Source organism: Boleophthalmus pectinirostris, unplaced genomic scaffold (assembly GCF_026225935.1).
Source record: "Boleophthalmus pectinirostris isolate CB_2022bp ecotype Guang Dong unplaced genomic scaffold, ASM2622593v1 HiC_scaffold_18, whole genome shotgun sequence".
NCBI lineage: Eukaryota > Metazoa > Chordata > Actinopteri > Gobiiformes > Gobiidae > Boleophthalmus > Boleophthalmus pectinirostris.
The window spans coordinates 24,391,981-24,404,463 of NW_026571133.1; the positions used below are offsets into that span (position 1 = coordinate 24,391,981).

General features: G+C 37.2%; 1 protein-coding gene across 1 annotated transcript; it reads right to left on the reverse strand.

The window, feature by feature from the left end:
* Positions 1–2,467: 2,467 nt before the first annotated feature.
* On the reverse strand, positions 2,468–4,649 carry crhbp (corticotropin releasing hormone binding protein). Its single transcript, XM_020921919.2, has 7 exons — positions 4,569–4,649; positions 4,404–4,506; positions 4,116–4,273; positions 3,486–3,696; positions 3,246–3,391; positions 3,034–3,151; positions 2,468–2,666 (listed from the first exon to the last, which is right to left on the reverse strand). Exons 1-7 carry the CDS (start codon positions 4,647–4,649, stop codon positions 2,512–2,514), a joined length of 972 nt encoding a protein of 323 aa, XP_020777578.2. The 3' UTR covers positions 2,468–2,511.
* Positions 4,650–12,483: the final 7,834 nt, after the last annotated feature.

The following is a 12,483-nucleotide window of genomic DNA, read 5'->3' on the forward strand; positions in this document are numbered from 1 at the left end:
GAGTTCGTTTGAACAAATCGGAGCAATTTGTAAATCTCCTAAATTGTGTGCATTTTTTGTTGCTTCACTGCTCAGAGACCGTAAGACTTGTGTGAAAAATGTGGATAACTTTTGATGTTCCACGTCTTGAGATAATGTGGACCAAATTTGAGCTCGTTCGGGTGAACGCCCTCGGAGGAGTTTGTAAAAGCTTAGCAAACTTTAAGCCAATATTGCTGCCCCCTAGTGGAGCACACGGTGTTGGTGTAATAATATTTTTTCCTTGTCTTGACATGATCGACTTGTGTCAAATTTCATGATTGTACGTGCAAATTTTTTGTGTGTGTCATTCGTATTCCCTAATGCATTTTTGAGTCGTTTGAGGGCGCTGACGAGCCATTTTATTTCTGTTTGGAAAATGTAAATAGCCAAAACATAGGGAAGCGCGAGTTTTTTGCAAAATTTCCAGGACTTCTTATTATTGTTCAGTGGGTGAAAAATGGGTGAGTTGGTTAGGAAAAAAATAAAAATAAAATAATAATAAGAAGAAAGAAGAAAGAATAATATTCTGATGCGAGAACAATGTTCCGCTTTTTTTTGGCCGACAAACTATACATTTTCGGAAACCTCAGGCGCATTGCTACGTGATGGCGAGGGTCCCTGGTCACTACGGGCGAGTCATGTCGCGCCATCCCATTTTTCGGCCACTTGGAGCATCGCTTTGCGATACTAATAGGCCGTTCGCCAGCCTCTGGCGCTCGGGCCTAATATTAATAATAATAATAATAAAATAGAGGGTCATAGAGTTATTTTGGGAGATGACAAAGGGTATACAGGGTTTAACACCATTGTTTAAGCAAAACACACCACAGTATGGAAAGTAGGCAGTGCTTGAGGAAATGAATTCCTTCTCAAACCAGCACTGTATACATTTTCATATCTCCCCTCTTACTACATCCAAAGCTGTGGCTTTGACTTACAGTGTCTTGGAAAGCCCTTGAAGCCCTTATCTGCTAAAGACTAAGCATGGCGTCACCATGTGCGTCACTGAGGTGTCAGAGTCTGAGCTGATTCTATTGTCTCCTAGCCTAACCCATGGACATGGAAGTATGTGCATTTAGGAAAGGTGAGATGTACTCAGCTCCACATGAGGCTTTCTGCTCTGCTCTAGGACTTTCCCTCAGGACATGGTGGCATCATGGTCCAGCCCCATTAGGTAGTGCACTGGAATAAGATGCTTTTCATCACTCCAGTCTCCCATCACTTTTTAAATCACAGAACATGCAATAGTTCAACCTGAAATTAAATCCCTAAAAATAAACAAAAAATATCACACAAATATTCACACCTTTGCTTTTTTCAATCATGATCAGTATGGTCTTTTAATTTGTCTGCAGCATTCATAACTATAAAATAACTTTTTCTGTCCCAAAGAGTTGTTTCCATTATCCATTCCATTTATAATATATGGTCCCCTTGTAGTTATAAGGACGTTTTTCCCTGCTGGGAGCAAACAATCAAAGTGTATGTCAGCATTTGTTATGTATTATATTATGACATGAAATAACCTCTTGAGATGAAGGGGTTTTGCCTAGAGATCTTGTGTTCGATTTTATATCACACTTTACAAAACATTTAAGTCTACTGTTACTACCACCAACTCAAATGAAGACACTATAGTTTCAACCCAACTCCATTGGTCACTGATGATTCATTATTTGACAATACAGCTGTCAGGAAAGTTGCCTCTCTTTTGTGCTGCCCGTGAGTCCCTTGGGTCTTTCACTCTACTATTCTAGTACTTTATACAGCCTTTAACAAAAATACAGACTAAAATCATTACATATACTGTGACTATAAAGCTCTATGCAAGATAATAGAGCAACATGGTCTTTCCTGAAGTAAAAGACTGCTGTCTAATGTGGTCGTCCTCATGAAGAGTTACAGGTTTTCTCTCTGATTGATGCATTTTTTTATTTTTTTTTGTATGTTGATCACACTGTAAGTCATTAGACATTGTGGTACAATATATGGTAAATATTTAATCAGCACTTTAAGTGTCTAAGCTAAGGCATCTTTCTTCTAGGTGTTATATAGATTTTTATTAAACAACAGTTATATAGACGCTATAGTCAGTACCTAGCATTTGATTATACTTTTGATCTTTTAGAGCCATTGCCCTCCATTGGTGCATTGGCTCATCAGGACAATATAAACAAGCTGCTTTGCTTTAGCATGCAGTAAAATTTTATTACAAAATGTAGATTTATACAAATTGATACAAATAAACATTATGACATTGTTATTTCCATTATGAATAACTTTTTCCATGATAGTGTAAAAAAAAAACCAAACAAACAAAAAAGACTTATAACATATAAATAGATTAACATTACCACTGAATAAATACAATAAATACAAAAAGATGTCCAAAAACACATTTTTCTTCTAAAAATTGTGTTACATGACACTTAAAGACGGTGGCATGTGTGTTTTTGAGCATTGGTGTTAATGACAGATTGATGGCTGTTGTCAGTTACTGATGCAGAAGTCATCTATGCTGTTGGATTTGAAGCTCTGCAGCTCCTGGCTGTTTAAAAGCCTGTAACTGAAGGATACTTGGTTTATGAACCTCCCACTAGAAACCATCCTCACCACAGTGTTCTCACAGCTGATCTTCATTTGGACTGCAAAAAACAAATACATGAACCATATAGGCTATTACAACATAGCAAGATCAAATGGAGTAAGTTCATAAAAAGGATAGGATGTAACACTTTATCATATATTGCAAAATATATTGGAATATATATTGGAATATAATCCAACATAATATATTGGACTTCATTCATTATGAATAAACAGTTTATTAAAAATTATTAAGGATTCAGATTCCTAAGTCCTAACCCCTTAATTGAGGCATTTTAACACTATGCCTGTATTAAATATTACTGACTGTAGACTGTTGTTATGTCATCTGAAACCCAGCCGTTTATTCATGCTTTATTAACTCTTATTGAAGTGTAGTAATTATAAAGTGTAACAGGTACTCACTGGGGTCAGTGAATGAGATGCAGAGGTCAGTGACGAGCATTAGTTTGGACGAGTCAATGGAGTTTCCTCCCAGCAGCTGCACAAAGTCTCCTGTTTCAGCACAGCCAGGCAACAACCGCTGCTCACACACAAGATGTTTTATGACCAAATCTAACAAAAATCATAACACAATGAGCTGTCTTTTAAAACATTCTTTATCCTAGTATGCCAACCTTAGCAATGTTATTGTAGTGGCCTAGACTGAATTCAGAGATCTCTATTTCCACAGGATAAACAATAGAAAAGCTGCAGTTCCTGTGCTGCTGAGGGATCACCATCGTATAACTGCCCTCTGGCGACTGTGAGATGACATTACAAGCTGCGAGAGGGAGAAAAAAGTTTATTTTCACATTCATGGTGATAGACATAGGTGACAAAATATTACTGAAGATAAAAGGCTACAAAATACTTACGAAAAGGATTTACGTGCTTTCTAACCGTAATGGTGAAACTGCTGCCCTCATTGTGGATGCGAAAAAACAGCATAGCCACGTTCTGGTTGGCGCGCACATTTTTTCTCACAGCACCCGATTCACAGTAATCCACATAGCGCTCAAACAGTGGCAGAGGGTGATCCTGCGAACTGGGAAATTTCTCCCCTTTCATCATCCAGCCATCAAATACCTGCAGGCGCAACACGCATGTCAAGTCAATTTAAATTATGGTTAAATGATTAAGAGTTTTTAAGAACAGCAAATAAAATAGGTGGATTAGATTTTCAGATGAACTGAATTAGACTATTTAATCTTTATAATTTAGTAGGCTCTGACACTAAAGAATAGTTTTCTAGAAAATTATAGCCTTAATTAACATTATTATAGGTGGATAATTAAACAGCTATAAGCAAAGCGCTTCATTTGTAACCTGCCCTTCTACTGCAACATAATTCCTTTAGATCAAAGAGTAAGCTTCAAACACATGGCGTTAAACAATCAGTACAAAGCACACTGACCCATTAAAGAGTTTCAGCTTGATGTAATATGGCGTATTTAAGGACTTTTTCCACTTCAGATGATATAGCCCTTATATATTTTCCAACGTACCGTGATGAAATCCCCTCCTCTGCAGTGGATGTCCACATTGTCGTACTCTAAGCTGATAACTTCATTGGGCTCAGCCATGAAAAACGTAGCACAGTTAAGATGAGGGCGTTCCGCTGTGAAGGTGAACTGCCCCTCCACCGCAATCATGTCCAGACAACCTGCACCACGAAAATCACATGCATGAATCAGGTAGCAACAAACCCAACGAGTGATTGAACTGTAACAAAGTCTGTATGATGTTTTACAGCAGGAAGTAATTAACTTTTTAGTTTAGAAAACATGCCTTACGCAAACTTCGGTGATAGATGAGCTCTTCAGGTATTTCTGGAATTTCCCTCTTGAGATCCAGATTAAAAACTGAATATAAATCATCCCTAGATATCTCGTTATTCTGCAAAACACGAAGCTTTCAGTTATGCGAAAGTTAACAGAAAAATAAAAAGAGTGGCTTACCTCGATGTCCCTGGAGTCTCCTTTGAGAGCAGATAGACACAAGACCAGTAAGAACAACTGTTCTCTAAAGGTGCGCTCCATTACGCGCGCGAAGCTGTCAGCGGAGTTGATTCAAGGATAAGCAATCCCTTACCCTCGCTCCCTTTATATCCCCTAGTATCTGGACCTCTGATTGATACGCAGGGGGGACTTCAGCCAATTACGTGTTTGTGACGAGAGCGAGAGAAGAGAGTGCGTTTGAAATCTTGTGAGGTAGAGATGAACTGCAATCCTCCGGCTGTTGAGTTTTGTTATGAACAGTCTTACTTTATCACAGTTCTAATCACAGTTCTAAACAACGTATTTTGCCATTACTGCAATTAAGTTTAAAATGAAATATAAAGCTGTCTGTCTTTTCCACTCCCTAAAATGGGTCACTATTTCAGATGTCCACCTGCCCTACTCCAGTGGTGACTGGATGCCATTTAAGACCATTTGTCATGACCTGTGATTCTCCACACACCTAATCCTTGCCCCCTATTTGACCCATTGATCACTTGGATACAATTCCATTTAACAATCAAGCTTTATAAATATATATCTTTATTTCAGTTTTCCAAGCAGTTTAAGTGCAGACTGACAAAACCACATAGGAATTAATACCTCTTTGTAGTATTTATATCAGAATTAATTTACGTTTTAAAAGTAAAGTGGAGTCATTAATGCGTTTTTCTGTGAAAAGCACTTAATGGCCCGAGAGCCATTTTGAAAAGGTGATACAGATTGTATAGGGTAGTTCAGAAAAAGTAACATTTTTGGCCCTCGCCACTAACAAAGTTAGGGGCGAGGGGTATTGTTCTTCGTCGGTTTCTTTTTTTTAAATTCCCTTTTCCGACCAAACGATCGCATTTTTGACCCCCTGAACATGGACGAAAAGTCCCCGAAAAATTCGATAAAATGGGCATCGCAACAATGACCCGAGTGACCCGACTCAACAGCGCCGCCTAGAATTGGACCCCTATGGGAGTGGGGACAGGCAAAGTTTGTCGCAGGGAAACGAAATTCGGAACAGTGATAGAAAACAATGAGACAAGCCAAAAGATAAATTGGAGCATGACCCTATGACGAACAGGAAGTCGGCCATATTGGATCAAACATTCACCGCCGTTTTGACTTGGGGGTCTACAAAAAGATTCAAGTCCCCGGGGTTTGGTCCAAATGAACTCAAATTTGACATGTCACATCTACAGACATGAACTCACAGAAGTTGCGAACTTTTTTTGGGATACTCCTTACGGTTCGCCCGTAGCACGCCGGCGAAAAACACCTTCATTTCCTGTTTTTTCGGTGACCTGTCACGGCCACAGGCATTGTCCTAGAGAACTCAAATTCAAATCACAATTGCTTGATCCAGGCCTGAATGTGATGAAATATGAAATTTTATAAAAGTGAACTCTATAGCGCCCCCTAGCATAGACGTGAAACATCAACATTTTCGGATTAGTACCAAATTCGGGGCATAAATTCTATGCATGATTACAAGCAAAAAAGTTTATTACGGACATGATGCATTTTCCACCATTGGCCAGCAGGGGCGCAAAGACTCCCCCAAAAAATAGTTAAAAAATAATTACACACACAGGCTTAGTCCGATCGTGCTGAAATTTGAATCACTAATGCCTAATCATGGCCTGAATATAATACACTATAAAACATATGAAAAATGAACTCTATAGCGCCCCCTACCATAGACATGAAATTTCAACATTATCGGATTTGTACCAAGTTTGGGGATTAAATTCTATGTATGATTGCAAGCAAAAAAGTCTACTACGGACATGATGCATTTTTCACGGTTTGCCAGTAGGGGCGCAAAGAATCCCCCAAAAAATATTTTTAAAATTATTACAGGGACATGCTTAGTTCGATTGTGCTGAAATTTGAATCACTAATGCGGGATATTGGTCTGAATATAATAAACTATAAAACATATGAAAAGTGAACAGTATAGCGCCCCCTACCTTAGACATGAAATGTCAACATTATCGGACTTGGACCAAAGTCGGGGGTTAAATTCTATGCATGATTATAAGCAAAAATGTCTATTACAGTCATGGTGTATTTTTCACGGTTGGCCAGCAGGGGCACAGAGAATCCTCCAAAAAATATTGTAAAAATTATTATATGCACATGTTTTGTCCGACTGTGATGACATTTCTATCAGTTATACACTGCATGACCCTTATTCCATTGATATGTCAAATACAGTTATCAGGGATACAGCGCCACCTATATGAATGCACACAATTTATTATTGTGTGACATAAAATTAGTTTTACATTCATTTGTAAAACTTTGCCAAAACATTCACTGACGTACTCCTCATCATAAAAGTCAGTAAGACCTATGCCCTAGTTTTACACTTTGGCCTCTAGAATAATTTCACTTCTGAGAAATTTAAAGGCACACTATGTAACTTTTCTGGTGGAGGATGTGTTTTCATGCACTTAGTCTTAGTGTGACAGTGCTCTTGACCATTAAAGTCACGTGACCTGTGGCTTAGTGTCTACAGTTTGTCTCTAGAATCATTCACTTTATCCAATTTTAAAGGTACAGTATGTCATTTTTCTGGTGGACGAGCTGTTGGCCTCGGGAGCTGTCGGGAAGAGAGAGCGGTGTGTCGGGGCGGTCGCGAGTCCCCGGCATTCGCCAGGGGGGGCGGTGCGCGCCCGGGGCAAGGGCCACCATCGCCGAAAAAAAACACAAAAAAAAAACCCATTAATAAATGAATACATATATTCACTGCAGAGGTGACCCACATACTGCATTCTTCAGAAAGACAAGAGCAGATACATGCAATGTGTTTTGTCGAGAGTTTATTAAAGACAATGACAAATGAATTCAGACAGCAGATAAGAGCTCCCACATATGAATCCCAACATACATGTAAAAGGGTTGGTTGTGACTTGACTACAAAACACTTCTTTATTTCTTCTTTCTCTACACTGATAGAAGCCACAGAAAACAGAAAATACATGTTGGTGTACGGCTGCAAAACAATAAACAGCAAAGCTACTACTCAGTCAACTTTCACTTCCTCTTTTGACCTCAGTATATGTATGTTGAAGAATAAATTGTGTACAGTATGCTCATAATATTTCAACTAAATTCATTTTATTTAAGGTGAGAAGATTCCAACAGTAAGTTACTCTCCTTATCTGTTGAAGTTTTTTTTAAACTCTGCTCTAGTTGAATGAGAAAATTACTATTCACACTGTATAAAGTAAGCAAAAGTAATTTAATGCCTTACTTTACCTGAGAGACCATTTGAGTGATATAAAGCGATACTACTCAAATTATTATTATTTTTTTCTTTTTAATCTCACTTTTGAGGAGTCCATAGCTCGTTCCCACAATTTTGAGAGAGTTACAGTAAAAGGCAGGGAAGTTTTTTTGGTTTTTTTTTGTTATTGTTGTTATGATTAGAGCCATGGTATAGGTTGAGCATAGAGCTTTGATTTAGTGAAATGTATGTACGCTGCAGTTTGAGAGCCAATTTAATATTTTATGAGCTATGGATCATGCTCTTCTGATCTTAAATAAGTTTTCCAATGACTGTATATTTACTATTTTGCTTACTCATAGGTCTATTTTACAGTTTTAGTATATTACTTTTGCAAATAACCTATCCTTCAGTTGTCCAGGTAGGGCCCTTAACAATTCAACCTTCTTTTGCTCCACTATGTTATGACACATGAATATAAAAGCTGTCTATGGCACACAAGTAGCCTTGGCTTGTGTGTGTGAAAAGGATTCAGTTCAGCTCCGTATAATTCAGGTTTAGAGACACCTGCTTATGTCATAACACGATAAGCTACAAATTCTTGCAAATAGTGCAGAAGGGACTGAAATCCATTTTCCACTGCAAGAGCTCATTCAACATTTGCAGTCCATTTTTAGAATTTTTCCAACAATTGTTTCTATAGTGTTCATGATACATGTCCAGTTACAAAACTACAGAGTTTTGGAGTTTTGTGAGATAATTCTGAGTGCACTGCAAATGATTTTCCTCACAGTTGCAAGGAGAGGCAGCTGTCCTCCTGTTCAATTTAAATAAGCATTTTGTGATGCCAAGTGAAAAGAACCTATTTTGTGAACATAGAAAAGGTTACAAAGGTAGTCAGATACTGTTTTACTGAGGTGTTAGAATTTCTGATGCTTTGTTCTGCCCTGAAATAAGCCTGGCCTTGTTTGCCTGCATTGGTTGTTTTTGTTGGAGTTTGGGTTGTTCTGACATTAGTGAATTTCCCAAAACCAATGTAGCAAGTAGACAAATCAAAGTAAACAAATTAGGACATTGTCTACAATAATTACTATTTATCTAACACGTGTCTTCAAATGACCCTTCTATTATGTCCACTAATATTACCACCATCGTTATACAGTCTATGGTTAGTCCTCAGTGCAGCTGTACTTCTAGCGCCCTCTTTTGGAAAATGTAGTATTGTACAAGGCGTGGAAAATCCACTTTCAACGTTAGTTTTTAAATAACAGGATGTTAGAACTTCAAAACACTCGTTAAAAAAAGAAGAAAGAAAGAAAAGAAAGAACAATAACTTTCTGGAGGTGGCATGTCTCCTGCATGATTCCAATAAAAAGATTAAAACATTCTACATGGAGATAGATTTTATGCCATAATGTGGAAGATTAAAACCAAATGAATAACATTTTCATGGAAACAACTCCCATCTAGGCCAAGTAAGGATATGCAAGCCTGCTTACAATAAACAAAACAAAACAAAAACAGCCCAATTGAGGCTACTATCACACTAAACCTTTAAAAATCTACAGTCAAATGTATGATAGCATATGACGTTCACCCCCAGTTCTGAAAATAAAATTCTCATTTATTTTTGGCATAGACATTCCAGAAAAGTGAAAATAAAAATAAAAGTTTCAAAGCTTGCTTAGAGCTATATTTGGTGAGCAGAAATTCATCTCTGAATCTCTGTAAACCTTAAAGTTATTAAAATATATTACCTTCTCAGCCTTCTCATACCATGCAGTTGGTTAGCCTCTACTATGGTTTTGAGTTCCTAATATTGGAATTTTTCAAAAGGCCTATGGGGAAAATGAATTAAAAACTGACTTCATTGTTGCTAATGCATTAATTGTATGAATATAGCTAACCCACATTCGATATATGAAGTGAGCATGGGGGCGCTTGCGGCTCCATCGATTCCATCTCCACACTGAAACTGACTCCTGATCCTAGTAGTCCTAATCCTAGAGGCACTACCACTGCTACTACAACTACTACTACTACATCTACTACCTTGGGTTGGAAAATCTCACAATACAAACAGTCAAATATGAATAAATCCTCCATTGTTTCCATCCTTCCCCTTTTTGCATATAACGTTATTTCATGATAATTTCTTGTCACATATTTTTATGTAATTTTGTATTTAATATGAATCTATTAAATAATTTTGAGATACTGTCACATAACTTTGTCATCATGTAATTTCATGAAACACACAATCACATAATTTTAAGATAGTATGTTAAAACATGATACTGCTGATTATATTTAAGTATAGATTTGGCAGTTCTACATTGCTAAAGTCTTATTCATCAGGCTATTGAGAGCTAATGAATAAGACTTTAGCCACTTTTCCTGCAAAAATCTGCTATCAAAGGCACATTTTACAGTTATTCCCCCATGGGGTTCAGCTCTATGTTCACACAGCTCTATGTTCCCATGTTTGTTTGAATTGTAGGGTAAGATTAGGGCCTGGTTTTGAGATTCTGGTTAAGGTTAGTTCCAGGGTGAGGAGTTATGGATTTACTCTAAAAATATATATTTTAAATGTGAGAAAACAGACCTATGGGACCATAGGTATGCTCCCATTGCCTTGTACGCCGGGTCAGTTTGCCCTAGTAGTAGCAGTGCACTAGGGCCAACGATGCAATGTGACTTGGAATATATAAGTCCACACCACACCAGTGAGGTAAATCAGTGTAAACTATTATTCATAAATCACAAAATAAAGGTGTATTTGACCATTATTGAACATTAATGAGGATATTTTATTGTTGACTGAGTGACTGTGTCTCTCTGAACAATTAGTATTACTCAAGTTTTAAACAATGAAAAACAGTCATTGAACCAGCAATAAAAGGTCTCCATAAGTAGCTTATTTAGACAGTAGCCCATTTCTTTTCCTTTTCAACATTCAATTGAACCAGCAATATTGAAACAAAATAGTCAATAAAATAATTACATTAGTAAGTAAGTAAATACATAATTACATTAGAGATTAGAAATTATACAAAACATGTCTTTACATTTCAACATTTCTAATAAGATAGGTGGGCTTGTCTGTGTTTTTGTAGTGCGTTCTAGTCTGGGGTGCAGGAGGGGAGCTCAACACACAGATCAGGTGCAGCATTCAGTCTGTTTTGTGCTTTGTCTGCATTTTTGTGAGAACAGAAAATCCCAATTCACACATATATGTAGTAGTGAAAGGGATAAGCATAGATATACTGGTCTTACTGAGGACAAGATATTCTGATGAAATGCCTCTCCAGAATGATGATAAGGTCAAAGATCCATGTATACAGCTGTATATTGCGGACCTACATGCTCGTGATCGTGACAAGGCGACCCCAAAAAAATCTCTTGCCACCCACCTGAGGGTCGCGACCCAGTCTTCAGGAAACAGTGAGGTAAACAAGTTAAAAATATGAATGAAGTGTTTACCTGAAAAAATGAATTCCTCAATGAACCACCAAAAGTTAATAAATAACATCTCCCAAGCTTTTCTGTTTCTTGGTTATTTGTAAGCAACAAAACCTAAACCATCATTAGACTAATAAGTGATCCTTAGACAATAGTGTAGACTTTTTCTGGTAGTATACTTCTGCTGTTCACAATATATCCCATTATTTCAAGTAGTGTAGCTGGGTCTTGTGCATGTTAAAATGCAGTCCAAATATTCATCCAAATTTAGTTTGGGGACAAATTTTTGCCATGACCAGTTAGTGTTAGAGTAGCCCCGGTGGTATTGGGAAGCAAAATATTTAACAAAGCTTAGTTGGTGTGAAAAGCTTGAGAGCCACTGGCCTAATAGACACAATAGTTAGGGTTACTCATTTTAACAATAATTTTGATTGTATTTAAACTACTTTACTCTGTATAATATATGTAGGCAACATAACACAAGATAATTACATATATTACAAACATTTTCTTTTTTTAACTTATTCGTCCAAGTCCATATTCCAAGGACCCCCTCTCATCCCCTACCTCCATCATGGCATCACATTAACATTCAGAATTTCAATCCCAGGGGACTAAGGCCCATGTGGACCTATTTTTTAAATCATTATTATTATAGGTGATATTGCCCTTAAGTACCAGTAACATACTATTAACATACAGTAACATACTCTAGAGATTTGACTTGTCTGGTGGATGGTTGGTTCCTGGGAACTGTCATTACTTTGCCTTAAATGTTCCAAAGAAAGCCATAAAAATATCATAAATATTATTTATTATATACTACACGATTACATAATAATAATAATAATAATAATAATAATAATAATAATAATAATAATAATAATAATAATAATAATAATAATGCTCATACTATACAGACTATAGCCTAGTATTTTGGAAACATGTGACGTGATGGGTCAACATGTAGCCTAGCCTAATGTCATAGGCTTAAAGACTGGGGGGCTGGACTGTGGCCAGTGATCAGCAAGTCACTAGTGATTTTTATAAGGCAGCTCTCTCAATGAATACTCAGTGGAGGTTAGCAGGGATCAGCCGGATGTGAAGTCAGGGGTGATGAGCAGGACAGCCATAGCTTACTTATATGTATATATATCTATGCATGTATATATATACATGTATATTGGCATA

Bases quoted from the DNA above. Each gene is read 5' to 3' on its own strand.
- crhbp (XM_020921919.2), bottom strand. From the start codon at position 4,649: ATGGAGCGCACCTTTAGAGAACAGTTGTTCTTACTGGTCTTGTGTCTA. The intron at 4,507-4,568 runs GTAAGCCACTCT...CGTGTTTTGCAG, and splicing joins GAGACTCCAGGGACATCGAG to AATAACGAGATATCTAGGGA. The intron at 3,392-3,485 runs GTAAGTATTTTG...TCCCTCTCGCAG, and splicing joins AAAGCACGTAAATCCTTTTC to CTTGTAATGTCATCTCACAG.